Genomic DNA, 18,857 nt, shown 5'->3' with positions numbered 1-18,857 from the left:
CAAAAATTAGCTGGGCGTGGTGGCGGGTGCCTGTAATCCCAGCTATTCTGGAGGCTGAGGCAGGAGAATCACTTGAACCCAGGAGGCGGAGGTTGCAGTGAGTGGAGATTGCACCGTTGCACTCCAGCCTAGGTGAAAAGAGTGAGACTCTCTCTCAATAAATAAACAAATAAATAAAAAAACAACAATTTTTTAAGGTCTGATTTACATACCACAACTTTCACCCTTTTTAAGTTTACAATTAAATGATTTTTTTTTTTTTTTGAGATGAAGTCTCTCCCTGTCGCCCAGGCTGGAGTGCAGTGGCATGATCTCAGCTCACGGCAACCTCCGCCTCCCGGGTTCAAGAAATTCTTCTGCCTCAACCTCCTGAGTACCTGGGGTTATAGGCGGGTGCCACCACACCCAGCTAATTTTTATATTTTTAGTAGAGATGGAGTTTCACCATGTTGGCTAGGCTGGTCTAGAACTCCTGATCTCAAGTGAGCCACCTGCCTCAGCCTCCCAAAATGCTGGGATTACAGGCGTGAGCCACCGCACCTGGTAAGTTTACAATTAAATGATGTTTAGTAAAGTTATCAAGCTGACCAACTATTACCATCACCCAGTTTTAGAACATCTCCATCACTCCAATAAGATCTTCCTTGGATCCAGTTTGAGTGGCTGATTCATCCGTTAGAAAATAAATCCCTCATGCCCATTTACAGTTAATTTCCATTCCCATCCCCAACCTCAGGGGAACATTATTTTACCTTCTGTCTCTATAGGTTTACCTTTGCAGGAGATTTCATATAAATGGAATTATACATTATGTGTTTTTTTCATGTCTGGCTTCTTTCACTTTGCATAGTGTTTTTGAAGTTCATCTACATTGTAGCATGTAGTCATATTTTATTCTTTTTTTTGCTGAATAGTGTTCAATTGTATGGTTATATCATATTTTATTTATTCACCAGTTGATAGACATTTAGGTAGTTTCTACTTTTTGCCTATTATGAATAATGCTGCTGTGAACATTCTGTGGGCAAGTTTGTTCTATTGGGTACATACCCAGGAATGGAACTGTTGAGTTGTATGGTAAATTTATATTTAATTCTTTCAGAGGGCTGTACTTATTTTTTATTCCCTTTTAAAAACAGCTTTATTGAGATACAATTTGCATATCATAGAATTCATCTGTTTTAAGTATGCAATTCAATGAATTTTAGTATATTTATCGAGTTGTATAGACATCACCATCACCACAATCTAATTTTAGAACATTTCTATCACTCTAAAAAGAAATTTTGTGTCCACATATGGTATTTTGGGTCTGGCTTCTTTTACCAGGCATGTGTAAGATTCATTCACATCGTACAATATATTAGCACTCCACTCCTTTTTATTGTCAAATACTATTTCATTGTATGGATATGCCATATTTTGTTTATCCGCTCAGTGGTTAATGGACATTTGGGTTGTTTCCGCTTTTTGTATCTTGTGAACAATACTGCTATGGACATTTATGTACAAGTTTTTGTGTGGATGTGTGTTTTCATTTCTCTTGCATTAGGTACCTAGGAGCGAAACTGTTGTATTATATAGTAAGTATATATTTAACCTTGTAAGAAACTGCTAAACTGTTTTCCAAACTGGCTGTACTATTTATTTGTTTATCTTTATTTTTTATTTTTTTTGAGATGGAGTCTCGCTCTGTCACCAAGCTGGAGTGCAGTGGCGTGATCTCAGCTCACTGCAACCTCCTCCTCTCAGGTTCAAGCAATTCTCCTGCCTCAGACTCCTGAGTAGCTGGGACTACAGGTGTGTGCCACCATGCCCAGCTAATTTTTGTATTTTTAGTAGAGAGGGGGTTTTGCCATGTTTGCGAGGATGATCTCGATCTCTTGACCTCATGATCCACCCGCCTCGGCCTCTCAAAGTCCTGGGCTACAGGCATGAGCCACTGCACCTGGTCTGGCTGCACTATTTATGAGGGTTCCAGTTTCTCCCTATTCTCACCAACATTTGTTATTGTCTGTCTTTTTTATTGTAGCCATTCTAGTGGAGGTAAAGTATATTTCATGTGTGATTTTTGTTTGTTTGTTTTTTGAGATGAGGTCTCACTCTGTTGCCCAGGCTGGAGTGTAGTGGCATGATCATGGCTCACTTCAGGCCCCACCACCCAGGTTCAAGTGATCCTCTGCCTCAGCCTTCCTAGTAGCTGGAACTACAGGCATGCCATCACACCCAGCTAATTTTTAAAATATTTGTAGAGATGGGGTCTTGCTATGTTGCCCAGGCTGATCTCAAACTCCTGGGCTCAAGTGATCCTCCCAATTTGGCCTCCCAAAGTGCTGAGATTACAGGCGTGAGCCACCATGCCTGGATCTCATGTGGTTTTAATTTGTATTTCCTTAATGACTAACGACACTGAACATCTTTAAATGTGCTTATTAGCCATTTGTATATCTATTTTGGTCAAATGTTTTGCCCATGTTTTAATTGGGTTGTTTGTTTTCTTATTGTATTGTAAGGATTCTTTACGTATTATGGGGGTATTATCGGATACATGATTTACAATTGTTTTCTCCCAGTCCGAGGCTAATCTTTTCCTTTTCTTAATGGCATCTGTTGAAAGATTTTTGAGGAAAAAAAGGACAAAATACAGCCATGCTTCAGAAAGATAGGCAGGCAGCAGTACGTGGGATGGATCAAAAGGGACAGAGAACTCTTTTTGAAAGTTGTAATAAAAGGAACAGGCACAGGCCAAGTTTTAAAAAATTCTCCGGGAATCAAAGGGTTATAAGCAGCTATTTATTGAAGCCTGTTTACAGTCCAGTTAACCAGTAAACCAGAATCAGTGAAACTACCCATCTGGGGAAGTGCAAAAAACCTTTCAAAAGGCTTTCCTGGATTAGAGAAAGAAAGGGAGTGAGGGAGGAGAGATGAGTGGCTATTCCAGAACGACATAAAGAATTTCCAGCCTTGGACGGACAGCTGGGAACGTATTCCAACTTGGACTGGTGTTTACAAGCGGGAAGCTAGGCGGACCTTGGATTTTGGCGGGTGAAGAGGCTAGGTTGTTTAAGGAGGTGGGGCGCGTTTCAGTGGCTCTCTTTGAAAAAGCCCAGCAAGATGTCAGACCTGCTCTCAGTCTTCCTCCACCTCCTCCTTCTCTTCAAGTTGGTTGCCCCGGTGACCTTCCGCCACCACCGCTATGATGATCTTGTGCGGACGCTGTACAAGGTGCAAAACGAATGCCCCGGCATCACGCGGGTCTACAGCATTGGGCGCAGCGTGGAGGGGAGACACCTCTACGTGCTGGAGTTCAGCGACCACCCTGGAATCCACGAGCCCTGTAAGTCCTGAACAGCTCTTGAGGGTGTGTGGGGCAGGGCCTTTCCCTTGCAAATCCAGTAATTGGGGTGGTTTCTGGGGTGGTCCGTGGACGCCTCCGCCTACAAGGTATTATCTCTTTCTCAGCCTGTGCTATTTCCCTCTTAGCCCTCAAACTGCCACTGCCTCTGGGGAGCTATAACCCTCCTTCAGGCTTCAGACTTTTCCTCCTTTTTGGGTTCTGTTTGCTCAAAACCTTAATGGTAAAAGATGAGTCTTCTTCCCTGCTCCTGTCCCATATCCCTTCATTTCCCCCATTTCCTTTCTTTTCCCCTTGCTATTGTTCTGTCTTTCCCCACCCAATGGCTCAGGAGACATAGGCAAAAACAATGAGCCCTTCTAGTTCTGCCAGGAAACTTAGAAGGGTATAGGGGAATCTCTTCGGGGAGTGACAGTGTGGTATTCTAGAGAGAGTTTGGGGACTGGGGTGTTAGTTTTATTTACTGGATTCTTTTTTCTTTTTTATTTTTTTGAGACGGGGTCTGGCTCTGTTGCCCAGGCTGGAATGCAGTGGCATGATCTCAGCTCACTGCAGCCTCCACCTCCTGGGCTCAGGTGATCCTTTCCCCTCAGCCTCCTAGGTAGCTGGGACCACAGGCATGCACCACCACGCCCGGCTAATTTTTGTATTTTTAGTAGAGACAGGGTTTCATCATGTTAACCAGGCTAATCTCAAACTCCTGGGCTCAGGCGATCCACCCACCTTGGCTTCCCAGTGTTGGGATTACAGGCGTGAGCCACCGCACTTAGCCTGGATTCCTTTTTTTAGTTTGTTTCTACTGTAAAAGCAATCCATGTTTGGATTAAAATTTAGAAATTAGATAAGGAAAAAAATAATAAAACTCACCCCAAATCCCACCACTGTTAATGTATTGATGTATATCCTTCCAGACTTTTTTCTATGCATATTTAAACCCTGACTCAAACACATGTAATTGTTTCTATAAAAATGAAATTGTATTATAACTGCCCTTCTCATTTCACAATCTGTTATGGATAGCATCCATGTCTATAAGTGCAGATCTACATCACTGTGGTTTTGGCTGTGTAATAGCTCATTGCATGACTGTGTTTAACTGTCCATATATTGATGGACATTTACGTTGTTTCTAATTTCTCACTTCTTTCCTTACCAGTTCCTCCTTCAAACTCAACTTCAAATCTCCCTTTACCTCTTCGCTTCCACATCCCCTGCCCAAGTCCAGACTCCATCACAAGCTGCCTACATGATTGCACTGAACTACCAACTGGTTTCTAACTTCATGTTTTTTTTTTTTTTTTGAGATGGAGTCTCACTCTGTTGCCCAGGCTGGAATGCAGTGGCGCAATCTCAGCTCACTGAAACCTCCACCTCCCGGGTTCAAGCAATTCTCCTGCCTCAGCCTCCCAAGTAGCTGGGATTACAGGCGTGCACTACCATGCCTGGCTAATTTTTTTTATTTTTAGTAGAGACGGGGTTTCGCCGTGTTGGCCAGGCTGGTCTCAAACTCCTGACCTCAAGTGATCCACCCGCCTTGGCCTCCCAAAGTGTTGGGATTACAGGCATGAGCCACCGTGCCCAGCCAGGTCTCTAACTTCGAACTGCTGCACTCTGAATCTTCCATTTGGTACACAGATGCCAGACAAATTTTCCTAAATCTTGACATAATCCCACTTTCCTACTTTAAAAGCCTCACACTCAATGGACTGGCCATGGGATTCAGAATATTGCATGGAGGAGGCTCATAGAAGGCCATGGGGTTACCTGGGATAATTGCCTCGCTTTGAAACTGCACTTCCATAGCAAGCAGCCTGCTGTCAATCAGATCATATGTTCACTGTGGAAGCTCGTGAGTGTTCATGGACATCATGGGGTTAGCCCCCCAACACTCCAAGCCCCCTTCTTGGTGCTCCTGTACTTTCTAGCTTTCAAGGCCTTCTTTGAAGCTTTTTCACAGGACTCTAGCCCTCACTGTTCCCTCTTTTCTCTGAAGCACTATAACTGCTATTCACCCATTCATTCCTTTAATTCATTCATTCCACAAATATTTACCAATCACCTACAATATGCAGGCACTTTTGTAGACTCTGGAAGTACAGCAGAGAATAAAACAAAGACCCTGCCCTCATGGGCCCGAATTCTAGTGGGGTAAGACTGACAATAAATGGGTAACTAAGTAAATACATATTACATCAGATGGAAATAAGTGCCGTAGAGAAAACTAAATCAGGAAAAAGAGATAAGGATGGCATGGAGGAAGACAAGGAGGAGCAGGGGAGGCACTCAGGAGAGGCATCTCCACTGAGGTGGCTTTGAACAGAGAGCTGAAGGATGGGTGTGATGGCACATGCCGTGCTGATATTGAGGAGGAAAAGATGACGGGCAGAGGGAAGAGCAAAGGCAATGCTCTGGAGCATGCTTGGCACATGTGAGGAACAGCAAGGGGGCCAGTGCGGCTCCAGCCGAGTGAATGAGGGGAGAGCAAGAGAGGAGGTCACAGCCATGTGATGGGGACACCAGGCAATAGGAGATCACGCAGGGCCTCATAGGCCCTGGTAAAGATCTGGGCTTTTACTTTGAGTCAAGTGAGAAGCCACTGGAGGGTTTTTTTAAGCAGAAGCGGGAGACGATCTGTCTTAAATTTTGTAAAGATCACTCAGAACAGGGGTCAGCAAACTACAGCCCAAGGACCAGCCACCTGTTTTGGTAAATGAAGTTTTATGGGAACATAATCACGCCCATTCACTTTTATCTTGTCCATGGCTGCTTTTGCTGGAAGAGTTGAGTAGCTGTGACAGAGACATCATGGCCCACAAAGCCTAAAGGATTTACTCTCTAGTCCTTTATAAAAAAGTTTTGCCAACCCCTGACTCTGGAGAATAGACTTTAAAGGGGCTAGGCAGCTGCAGGGAGACCAAGTGGGAGATTTATTGCAATAACCTAGTATTGCCAATAGTACCAAGCTTGAAGGTGCAGGGGCTTGAACCAAAATGGTAGCAGTGATTGTTATGAGAAGTGGTTGTGTTCCAGATATACTGAAAGTAGAGGCCAGCTGTGGTGGCTTATGCCTGTAATCCCAGTACTTTGGGAGGACTGCCTGAGGCCAAAAGTTTCAGACCAGTCTGGACAACATAGTGAGACTTGTCTCTGTAACAAATTTTTTTTTAGAAAATTAGCCTGGTGTGGTAGTGTGCACTTGTGGTCCCAGCTACTCAGGAGGCTGAGGCGGGAGGATGGCTTGAACCGAGAAATTCGAGAGGCTATCCTGAGCTATGATTGTGCCACTGCACTCCAGCATGAATGACTGAGCAAGACCCTGTCTCTAAATTAAAAAAAAAGAAAAAGAAAAAAGAAAAAGGAGAGCCAAAAGAATCTGCCATTAAGCATCTGCTAAGTGCATGGCACTCTCCAAAGTTCTACAGGGCAGTGGTTCCCAGACTTACAGATTTCATAAAGAAGTTAAAAAAAGGTGTTGTTGTTGTTTTTTTTAAATAAATAGAGACTGGAGGGAACTAAAACAGATCTTCCAAATTTTATTTTACTGAATAAGGATGTGAAGAAAACTACCTGTCATCTACTATATCCATCCTTTTCTAACAGAAAAGACATTTTAACACCAAGAAAAGTAAGAAAGACATAATCTATGATTTAAAAAAATACACTAAGATTAAAGAATACTCGCTATGGAAAATCCACCACATGATCCTTACGGATTATAAGCATTCCTTTGAGAAAAACTGCTGTAGGTATACTAAGATAAATAATAATGGATGGTGTCACAAGTTAAAAATTATGTACACTGCTAAGGCCAGGTCCGGAAAAGGAAATAGAACATGTATAAAAATAGGTAAAACCCAGCCGGGTGCAATGGCTCACACCTGTAATCCCAGCACTTTGGGAGGCCAAGGCGGGTAGATCACCTGAGGTCAGGAGTTTGAGACCAGCCTGGCCAACATGGTGAAACCCTGTCTCTACTAAAAATATAAAAATCAGCCAAGTGTGGTGGCAGGCACCTGTAGTCCCAGCTATTGGGAGGCCAAGGCAGGAGAATTGCTTGAACCTGGGAGGTGGAGGTTGCAGTGAACTGGGATTTTGCCACTGCACTCCAGACTGGGTGACAGAGTGAGACTCCATCGCAAAAAAAAAAAAAAAGGTAAAACCGGGGAAGTCAACAGAGAGCTCTCTCTCATCAAGGAGAACCCAAGATGACTTCACAGAGTATCATGTGAACTGGGCCTAGAAGGGTGGTGAGAAGGATTTGGAAATGAGAAGATGAAGAGGTGCAGAACCAGAAAAGTCAGGGACGCAGGAAAGTATTGGGTGTAAGAAAAATCATTTGGCAAGAGCTTTTCTCCTCCCTCTTAAAAGAGGGCAAGAATGATTTTCTTTAGGTGACCCCAGAAACTTTCAGATCCTCAATTCTTACCTCAAGTTGAACAGTTAACATGGCCCAAGAGAAGACTGAGGAATGAGACATAGCAGGTGCCTTCCTGTTCTGTGCCTTCAGATTGGCCTGCTTGGATTTGAAGGAGTGATTTTAGTTTTCCTGTACTGCAGTGGGGACAATGGAGAATGAGCTCAGTCCTGGCCCCTGTCCTATTCTTCGTGGTAGGTGGGGTAGGACGGAGTGGGGAAAACCCCTGCCAGCCCACTGAATCTTAGATCCATCTCTGCAGAGCTGGTCACCTCTGCTCACCTGCTGTGTTCTTATTCAGATGGAGCAAGAAACTTTTCAAGTGCCAAGAAAATTTTCAACTGGGATCATTAGCGGCTGTTACGCTAAAACCTAGAGTACTTCATGAAAGCAGGTTCTGGGGAACATTCTTATCCTGAAAGGTTTGTCTCTGAGAAGCAGCGTGCTACTGTAAATGGCACTGTAAGTGCCACCTGGGCTTGGGCCTCTATAGAGCCATTAGCTAGGCAACCTCAGACAAGTTACTTAACCTCTCCCATCCTTATTACCCTCACCCTGAGGCTATTAATGCCCACTTTACAAGTTTTCTGTGAATTTTAGCAGTATTGAACATAACTGTCTAGTACACTGTGGGGTTTCAATACATGGCACTCATTATCATCCCTGGCATGAATTTTTGTAGGTTTTGTAACTGTAATTGGTTAGGAAGGGGCTCAGGGATTATTGCAAAAGACCCAATGAAAGCATGAGATTTTCTTTCATTCGTTACTGAAAAAGAGAAAAAAGGTCCTTCTGCAAGGTTAGGCATCAATGACACTTCCAAGCTTCCCCCATCTTTTCTCTTCCTTGCAGTGGAACCAGAGGTCAAGTATGTGGGGAACATGCACGGCAACGAAGCGTTGGGCCGCGAGCTGATGCTGCAGCTGTCGGAGTTTCTGTGCGAGGAGTTCCGGAACAGGAACCAGCGCATCGTCCAGCTCATCCAGGACACGCGCATTCACATCCTGCCATCCATGAACCCCGACGGCTACGAGGTGGCTGCTGCCCAGGTACGAGGTCCAAGGGAGATGCCGGGGAGAGATCAAGGCCTTCTTAGGAAATAAAGTCCAGTGGACAAGATTCCCTCTCTGTCCCACTGTAAATGTCACAAATGTTAAAAGTAAAAGATGAAATGGCCAAGAGAAAAAATCCATCAGAAATATAAGAAAGGATGAAGAGGTGGGTTCAGTCCTACAGCACCTCAGGCAATAAACGTGGGCTCTCTCTGAGCCTGCATTCCCTCAACACCTTTCCAGATGACCTCAGGGTTTTATTGTGAGGATTAATGTGGCAATATCTGTGATAACACTTTGTAACCTGGAAAATACTCAACAGATGTGGAGGGATATTGCAAAATAAAGCTCCTTTCCTGAACTTTTAGCATCAAACCCTAAATACCTTTCTTTCTTCCACACTACATTTCCATTTGCATTTGTGGAGAAAATAACAAGGACAACAGGCTTTCCCCAGAATTGGGGGTAGGGGGCTAATTCTACATTCTTCATACTTTATTATATTTCCATAGAGTTGTTTCCTCTACTAGTATAGTACTTAGTCTATTGATTCTATATTTTAGAGTTATATTTGCAGTGGGACCGATAAGAAAAAATGTCTAAGGGCTTTCTTTTTTTGGGATAGAGTCTTACTTTGTTGCCCAGGCTGGAGTGCAGTGGTGCGATCTCGGCTCACTGCAATTTCTGCCTCCCGGGTTCAAGCAATTCTCCTGCCTCAGCCCTCGAGTAGCTGGGTCTACAGGCGTGCGCCACCATGCCCAGCTAATTTTTTGTAGTTTTAGTAGAGACGGGATTTCGCCAGGTTGGCCAGGCTGGTCTCGAACTCCTGGCCTCAGGTGATCCACCCACCTCAGCCTCCCAAAGTGCTGGGATTACAGGCGTGAGCCACCGTGCCTGGCAGGACTTTTTACTTTATTTTCTAACATAAATTCAAAATGTCAGCATGCCTAACATTTGTCTTACTATTATTAGTAACATCTTAAGTGTTTCAGATCGATATGCCTAACTTTAAATCAATGGTTCTCTTTTGTGGCTGTACATCAGAATCACAGATGAAGATTTTGAAGTACAGATTCCCAGGTCCCACCCCAGACCTACTGAGTAGTATTGTCAAGGGTGAGGCCAGGCATCGATCTGCCTTATGCAATGGAGATGTTCCTTTAAAAGCTGTGTTTAAAAGGCAGGGTTTTCGGCCGGGCGTGGTGGCTCACGCCTGTAATCCCAGCACTTTGGGAGGCCGACGTGGGTGAATCACCTGAGGTCGGGAGTTCAAGATCAGCCTGACCAACATGGAGAAACCCTGTCTCTACTAAATATACAAAAAATTAGCCAGGCATGATGGCATATGCCTGTAATTCCACCTACTCGGGAGGCTGAGGCAGGGGAGTTTTTTGAACCCAGGAGGCGGAGGTTGTGGTGAGCCGAGATCATGCCATTGCACAGTCCTGCCCACATCCTTTGCAGTAGGTGGGGTGGGAGGGAGTGGGGAAAATCCCTGCCAGTCCACTGAATCTTAGAGCCATCTCTGGGAAGCTGGTCACCTCTGCTCACCTGCTGTGTTCTTGTTCAGAGGGAGCAGATCTTGAACCTCAACCCGAGAGGACCCATCAGGTTCTCAGACTCTCAGAGATACCTGCCATGCCCAGAGGAAAGCTGTCTGCGTGGCTACACAGAGAAGAACTTCCTGGCCACCAGACTTTGAAGCCACTTGTAGGTGGCCAGAATAATGCCCCCCCACCAAAGATGTCCATGTCCTAATCCTCAGAACCTATGAATATGTTATGTTACTGGGCAAGGAGGAATTAAGGTTGCAGATGGAACTAAGGTTGCTAATCAGTTGACCTTAAAATAACCTGGAGTATTGTGGGGGGGATGGGGCCCGGTGTAATCAATTACGAGGGTCCTTTAAATGTAGAAGAGGGAGGCCAAAGGTCACAGTCAGAGAGAGATCTGAAGATGTTACACGGCTGGCTTTAAAGATGGAAGAGCCTTGGCTGGGCGCCGTGGCTCAGGCCTGTAATCCCAGCACTTTGGGAGGCTGAAGTAGGAGGATCACCTGAGGTCAGGAGTTCAAGACCAGCCTGACCAACATGGAGAAACCCTGTCTCTACTGAAAATACAAAATTAGCCAGGCGTGGTAACACATGCCTGTAATCCCAGCTACTCGGGAGCCTGAGGCAGGAGAATCACTTGAACCTGGGAGATGAAGGTTGCGGTGAGCTGAGATCACGCCATTGCACTCCAGCCTGGGCAACAAGAGCAAAACTCTGTCTCAAAAAAAAAAAAAAAAAAAAAAAAGATGGAAGAGCCAAGGAATGTGAATGGTCTCTAGAAACTGGAGAGACACCTTGCTTTTAGGCCTGTGAGACCCGTTTTAGTCTTCTGACCTCCAAAACTATGAGACAATACACTCGTGCTGTTTTAAACCACTAAATTTGGGGTAATTTGTTACAGCAGTAATAGGAAACACAACACTAGCCCTGTTTATGAAACCTTCTGTTAGGGGAAGCCCCTTCCTGCCAACTTAACTATTGACCAGTGTGCAGGGAAATCAGTGGATAATGCCCATAGCTGTTTATGCTGACAGTCAAGAGTTGCCTTGATATAAATAAGCAAGCAGTGACAAGCCCCTGGAAGCATAAAGAAAATCATTATGTCACAGAAGTGTACACCAAAATGAAAGATCCAATAAATGTTTTCCACTGGAACACAACTGATGTAGGAAACTTAAAGGAACTTCAAAACAATTATGTTTTCAATAGGATCTAAAAATGAAATACAAGCAGGGTGCCATGAAAAGAGGAGAAATCTGAGAATAATACTGAATTCTTAGAAAAAAATGTAATCTGCCGCATTTTATTGGTTAGAAAAGGGAAAATATGAGAACGGCGATTCATCTGTGAGATTCTAGCTTCCCGGCATCCATTCATTCACTTCCAGGAACAGCCAACAATTTGGGCTCCACCTTCTCAGTCTACAGGGACCCAGTTGGCACTATTTCCCTTCTCCAATGCCACACAAAACATTAAATGGAATTTCAATTTTGAATGAGCCTTTTAACATATCTCTATTCTATCACTCTACGTATTTAATTATTTATGTGTTTGTCCATCTCCCCATGTGTACTATGAATTCCTAGAAGGCTAGACTACAATGTCTCACTTATCTCTTTCCCCAGTGTCTATCTGAGAGCTCTGAATAGAGAAGGACTTAAGTAAATGTTGGTTGACTAAATAGATGACCTAATGAGTGAGTGAATACTTGAGCAAATAAATGATAAAATCTGAAATATGGACAGAGAAATTAAGGGATCCAGAAAGTTGATATTGCTCAAAAGAAAGATAAGAAAGGATCCTAAATTTTTTGAAAGGGGGAGGAGTGAGTTTCCATAGTGTAACCACTTTGAAAAACAGTTTAACAGTTTCTCAAAAAGTTAAACATAAGGCCGTAGTGGCTCATGTCTGTAATCCCAGCACTTTGGGAGGTGGGTGGATCACTTGAGCCTAGACGTTTGAGACCAGCGTAGGCAACATGGCAAAACCCCATCTTTACAAATAATTTAAAATTAGCCAGGTGTTGTGGCGCAAGCCTGTAAACACCAGCTACCAGGAGGCTGAGGTGGGAGGATCACCTGAGCCCAGGAGGTTGAGGCTGCAGTGAGCCATGATCATGCTGTTATACTCCAGCCTAGGCAACAGAGTGAGACCCTGTCTCAAAACAAAAACAAAAACAAACAAACAAAAACCAGTTAAACATGGACTTAGCTTATGACTCGGCAGTTCTACTTATAGATATCTACCCAGAGGAAATGAAAACATACATCCACACAAAGACTTGTACGTGGATGTTCAAAGCAGCATTACTAACAATAGCCAAAAGGTGAAAACAACCCAAATGTCCATGAATCTCCCCCTACCACCCTTCGCCAAAATTCGCATTCACCTGAAATCTGTGACTATGATCTTATTTGGAAATACATAGTCATCCTTCAGTATCCGTAGGTGATTGATTCCAGGGCCCCCCACCAATACCAAAATCCTTGGATGCTCAAGTCCCTTATATAAAATGGCATAGTATTTGCACATAACTTATGCACATCCTCCTGTATACTTTAAATCATCCCTAGGTTACTTATGTTACCCAGTACAATGTAAATGCTATGTAAACAGTTGTTATAATGTACTGTTTAAGGAATAATGACAAGAAAAAAATTTGTACATATTCAGTACAGATGCAACCATCATAGGCCTAACTACATTTTCAATCAGAGGTTGGTTGAATCCACACATGTGGAACCCATGGATATGGAGGGCCTACTGAGGGTCTTTACGGATACAATTAAGTTAAGATGAGGTCACCTAGAATCAGGATGGACTCTAAATCCAGCATAACTGGTGTCCTTGTAAGAAGAAAGAAATTTACGAATAGAGATGCAGACAGACTGGGGAGGAGGCCATATGAAGATGAAAGCAGAAATTAGAGTGATGGGTCTAAGAGCCAAAGAATGCCAAGGACTTCCTCTGGCCACCAGAAGCTGGAAGAAACAAAGAAGGGGACCAGAGAGTGTGCCGCCTATCCAGTTGACTTGATTACAACTTCTAGCCTCCAGAGAATAAATTGGAGAATAAATTGCTGTTGTTATAAACCACCTAGTTTGTGGTGATTGTTATGGCAGCCCTAGGAAACTAATACAGTTTCCTAATACTAATAGTATTAAACTAATACTGGTGAATGGATAAACAAAATGTGATAAATCCACATAATGGAACTATTCAGCAATAGAAAGAAATGAAGTACTGATACATGCTACAACATACATGAACCTCACAAACATTATGCCCAGTGTGGGGGAAAAACCCACAAAAGAACAGATAATGTATGACCCACTTATGTGATCTGTCCGGAAGAGGCAAGTCTAAGGAGAGAGAAAGTTATTACCTACGCTAGGATGAAAATGAGAAGTGACTGTAAATGGGAATGAGGTGTCTATTTGGTGTGACAGAAATGTTCTAAAATTAGATTGCAATGATGATTATACAACTCCGTAAACATACTAAAATTCATTGAATTGTACATTTAAAATGAGCAAATTTTATAGTATATGAATTTTATCTCAATAAAGCTGTTCATAAAACATTGGGGTTCCCATGATCCCGAAACACCCTACTCTTATTAGAACTTCTCTTGAGATATGTACCTCTTACACGTGATCTACAGGGAACTTGAAGTCCACCACTGTGACTTTGGATAAGACAAAGTAGAAAATGATTCATCTTCTTGTGACGGGGACTAAAGGAAAAAAAATGCTACATCATTTGATTAAGCTAATATCTAAGAACTATACAATGTGCTTCAAATATAGGATTCATGGCTGCATGTAGTAGCTCTTGCCTGTAATCTCAGCACTTTGTTTGTTTGGTTTGTTTTTTTTAGACAGAGCCTTGCTCTGTCACCCAGGCTGTAGTGCAATGGCACGTTCTTGGCCCATTGCAACCTCACTTCCTGAGTTTAAGTGATTCTCGTGCCTCAGCCTCCCAAGTAGCTGGGACTACAGGCACACGCCACCACACCCAGCTAATTTTTGTATTTTTTAGTAGAGATGGTGTTTCACCATTTTGGCCAGGCTGATCTTGAACTTCTGACCTCAAGTGATCCACCTGCCTCCGCCTCCCAAAGTGCTGAGATTACAGGTGTGAGCCACTGCACCTGGCCTCTCAGCACTTCGGAAGGGCGAGGTGGGTGGATCACTGGAGCCCAGGAGTTTGATACCAGCCTGGGCAACCAGCCTCATCTCTACCAAAAAAAGAAAAGAATAAAGAACAATTAGCGGGTGTGGTGGTGTGTGCTTGTAGTCCCAGCTACTCAGGAGACTGAGGTGGGAGGATTGCTTGAGCCCAGTAGGTAGAGGTTGCAGTAAGCCAAGATTGTACCACTGCACTTCAGCCTGGGCAACAGTGTGAGAACCTGTCTCCAAAAAAAAAAGTTAGAAAATATAGGATTCAATCTGAAACCTTCATTTTTCATCTTTTCATTTTCCCTTAGGGCCCAAACAAGCCTGGGTATCTAGTTGGCAGGAACAATGCAAATGGAGTGGACCTGAACCGCAACTTCCCTGATCTCAATACCTATATCTACTATAACGAGAAGAACGGAGGCCCCAACCACCACCTGCCCCTTCCAGACAACTGGAAAAGTCAGGTAGGAGATGAAATTTGCAAACAAAGCAGGTAAATCAGCATCTGGAATTTCTTGCAGAAAGACTGCTAAGCCATCTTTACATCAACTAAACAAGCAAGAATTAAGCATCAACTCAACTCAGTATTAACCCATCTAGAGCAATAATATGTATTTCTTCTGTGTCTTTGTATTTATTTTCTCCTCAGCATAGAGCCCTCCATGGAGCACATACTAAGTGATTTTTTTTTTTTTCAGTTAATATCCATGTAAATTTATTTGAAAGCCTTTTGTTTATCTGGAAGCATTAAACTTCTTCTTTTTTTTTTTTTTTTTCTTTTTTATTGATCATTCTTGGGTGTTTCTCGCAGAGGGGGATTTGGCAGGGTCACAGGACAATAGTGGAGGGAAGGTCAGCAGATAAACAAGTGAACAAAGTTCTCTGGTTTTCCTAGGCAGAGGACCCTGCGGCCTTCCACAGTGTTTGTGACCCTGGGTACTTGAGATTAGGGAGTGGTGATGACTCTTAACGAACATGCTGCCTTCAAGCATCTGTTTAACAAAGCACATCTTGCACCGCCCTTAATCCATTCAACCCCAAGTGGATACAGCACATGTTTCAGAGAGCACAGGGTTGGGGGTAAGGTCACAGATCAACAGGATCCCAAGGCAGAAGAATTTTTCTTAGTACAGAACAAAATGAAAAGTCTCCCATGTCTACCTCTTTCTACACAGACACGGCAACCATCCGATTTCTCAATCTTTTCCCCACCTTTCCCCCCTTTCTATTCCACAAAACCGCCATTGTCTTCATGGCCCGTTCTCAATGAGCTGTTGAGTACACCTCCCAGATGGGGTGGTGGCTGGGCAGAGGAGCTCCTCACTTCTCAGTAGGGGCGGCCGGGCAGAAGCGCCCCTCACCTCCCGGACGGGGCGGCTGGCCGGGCGGGGGGCTGACCCCCCCCACCTCCCTCCTGGACAGGGCGGCTGGCCGGGCAGAGGGGCTCCTCACTTCCCGGTAGGGGCGGCCGGGCAGAGGCGCCCCTCACCTCCCGGACAGGGCGGCTGGCCGGGCGGGGGGCTGATCCCCCCACCTCCCTCCGGACGGGGCGGCTGGCCGGGCGGGGGGCTGACCCCCCCACCTCCCTCCCGGACGGGGCGGCTGGCCGGGCGGGGGGCTGACCCCCCCACCTCCCTCCCGGACAGAGCGGCTGGCCGGGCAGAGGGGCTCCTCACTTCCCAGTAGGGGCGGCCGGGCAGAGGCGCCCCCCACCTCCTGGACAGGGCGGCTGGCCGGGCGGGGGGCTGATCCCCCCACCTCCCTCCTGGACGGGGCGGTTGGCCAGGTGGGGGGCTGATCCCCCCACCTCCCTCCCGGACGGGGCGGCAGGCCGGGCAGAGGGGCTCCTCACTTCCCAGTAGGGGCGGCCGGGCAGAGGCACCCCACGCCTCCCGGATGGGGCGGCTGGCCAGGCGGGGGGCTGACCCCCCCACCTCCCTCCCGGACGAGGCGGCTGGCCGGGCAGAGGGGCTCCTCACTTCCCGGTAGGGGTGGCCGGGCAGAGGCGCCCCTCACCTCCCGGACGGGGCGGCTGGCCGGGCGGGGGGCTGACCCCCCCACCTCCCTCCCGGACGAGGCGGCTGGCCGGGCAGAGGGGCTCCTCACTTCCCGGTAGGGGCGGCCGGGCAGAGGCGCCCCTCACCTCCCGGACGGGGCGGCTGGCCGGGCGGGGGGCTGACCCCCCCACCTCCCTCCCGGACGAGGAGGGAGGACGCTCCTCACTTCTCAGACGGGGTGGCTGCCGGGCGGAGGGGCTCCTCACTTCTCAGACGGGGCGGTTGCCAGGCAGAGGGTCTCCTCACTTCTCAGACAGGGCGGCTGGGCAGAGACGCTCCTCACATCCCGGACGGGGCGGCAGGGCAGAGGTGCTCCCCACATCTCAGACGATGGGTGGCCGGGCAGAGACGCTCCTCACTTCCCAGATGTGATGGCGGCCGGGAAGAGGCGCTCCTCACTTCCTAGATGGGATGGCGGCCGGGCAGAGACGCTCCTCACTTTCCAGACTGGGCAGCCAGGCAGAGGGGCTCCTCACATCCCAGACGATGGGCGGTCAGGCGGAGACGCTCCTCACTTCCCAGACGGGGTGGCTGCCAGGCAGAGGCTGCAATCTCGGCACTTAGGGAGGCCAAGGCAGGTGGCTGGGAGGTGGTTGTAGCGAGCCGAGATCACGCCACTGCACTCCAGCCTGGGCGCCATTGAGCACTGAGTTAATGAGACTCCGTCTGCAATCCCGGCACCTCGGGAGGCCGAGGCTGGCGGATCACTCGCGGTTAGGAGCTGGAGACCAGCCCAGCCGACGCATCGAAACCCCGTCTCCACCAAAAAAAAATGAAAACCAGTCAGGCGTGGTGGCGCGCGCCTGCAATCGCAGGCACTCGGCAGGCTGAGGCAGGAGAATCGGGCAGGGAGGTTGCAGTGAGCTGAGATGGCAGCAGTACCGTCCAGCTTCGGCTCGGCATCAGAGGGAGACCGTGGAAAGAGGGGAGAGGGGAGAGGGGAGAGGGGAGAGGGGAGAGGGGAGGGGGGGAGGGGAGAGGGGAGAGGGGAGAGGGAGCTCTATCTACCACACAGTCTTGGGTGCAAAGTCCGGTCTGTCGTGATTTTTTTTTTTTTTTAAGACGGAGTCTCGCTCTGTCGCCCAGGCTGGAGTGTAATGGTGCGATCTCAGCTCACTGCAGCCTTCGCCTCCCAGGTCCAAGTGATTCTCCTGCCTCAGCCTCCTGAGTAGCTGGGATTAAAGATGCACACCACCATGCCCAGCTAATTTTTGTATTTTTAGTAGAGATGGGGTTTCACCGTTTGACCAGGCTGGTCTCAAACTCCTGACTTCGTGATCTGCCTGCCTCGGCCTCCCAAAGTGCTGGGATTACAGGCGTGAGCCACCGTGCCTGGTTAAATGTTTGATATTAGTGGTGATTGTGGTGAAGGATATGAAAGCAGTATCATTTGGTTGCATGGTTCTTAACAATTTTCCAGAATTATTTCACAGCCAGTTTCAGTTGATCATGACATCATGTGAAATGCACCAAGCAGTGTTATCCATCTCTGTTTTATAGCTATTACACTTAGAGAGAAAATAATTTACATTCTCACAGGTAGTGATTGATGGAATCAGGATGAAGATGCAGGCCTTCTGATTCTTATTCCAACATTCTTTCTACTATACTAGACTGTGGACAGAAGCATTCTATAGAGACGTCTGTCTTACGTGTGATAAGCTGTGTGCTTACCAACAATTAGCTATAGAAAGAGGCTCAGGCTGGGTGTGATGTCTCACACCTGTAATCCCAGCACTTTGGGAAGCTGAGACGGGAGGATTGCTTGGGGTCAGGAGTTTGAGACTAGCCTGGGCAACACAGTGAGGCCCCATCTCTACAAAATAAAAATACAAAATTTAGCTGGGTGTAGTGGCACATGTCATAGACTTAGCTATTTGGGAGGATCCCTTGAAGGAGTTCAAGAGTTCAAGGTTACAGTGAACTATTGTCCTGCCTGCTCCAGCCTGGGCGACAGAGCAAGAGACCCTGTCTCCAAAACAAAAACAAAAACAAAAACAAAAAGTTCAAGGAATCTAACCCTTAGTTTTCGGGACCGGGCGCGGTGGCTCACGCCTGTAATCCCAGCACTTTGGGAGGCCGAGGCGGGCGGATCACGAGGTCAGGAGATCGAGACCATCCTGGCTAACACAGTGAAACCCCATCTCTACTAAAAATACAAAAAATTAGCCAGGCGTGGTGGCAGGCGCCTGCAGTCCCAGCTACTTGGGAGGCTGAGGCAGGAGAATGGCATGAGCCTGGGAGG

At 46.5% G+C, this 18,857-nt stretch overlaps 1 protein-coding gene across 1 annotated transcript in view; it reads left to right on the top strand.

The window, feature by feature from the left end:
* Nucleotides 1-2,870: 2,870 nt before the first annotated feature.
* The window catches only part of CPN1 (carboxypeptidase N subunit 1), a 42,424-nt gene continuing 26,437 nt past the window's right edge, over nucleotides 2,871-18,857 (top strand). The window contains exons 1-3 of the mRNA XM_003825462.5: nucleotides 2,871-3,337; nucleotides 8,622-8,818; nucleotides 14,864-15,019. Of these exons, the coding sequence (XP_003825510.2) occupies nucleotides 3,115-3,337; nucleotides 8,622-8,818; nucleotides 14,864-15,019 (576 nt within the window). The 5' untranslated portion in view covers nucleotides 2,871-3,114. The remainder of the gene's footprint in view (nucleotides 3,338-8,621; nucleotides 8,819-14,863; nucleotides 15,020-18,857) is intronic.

Source organism: Pan paniscus, chromosome 8 (assembly GCF_029289425.2).
Source record: "Pan paniscus chromosome 8, NHGRI_mPanPan1-v2.0_pri, whole genome shotgun sequence".
NCBI lineage: Eukaryota > Metazoa > Chordata > Mammalia > Primates > Hominidae > Pan > Pan paniscus.
The sequence above is the reverse complement of the archived record's forward strand: the minus strand, read 5'-3'. Positions and strand labels throughout refer to the sequence as shown.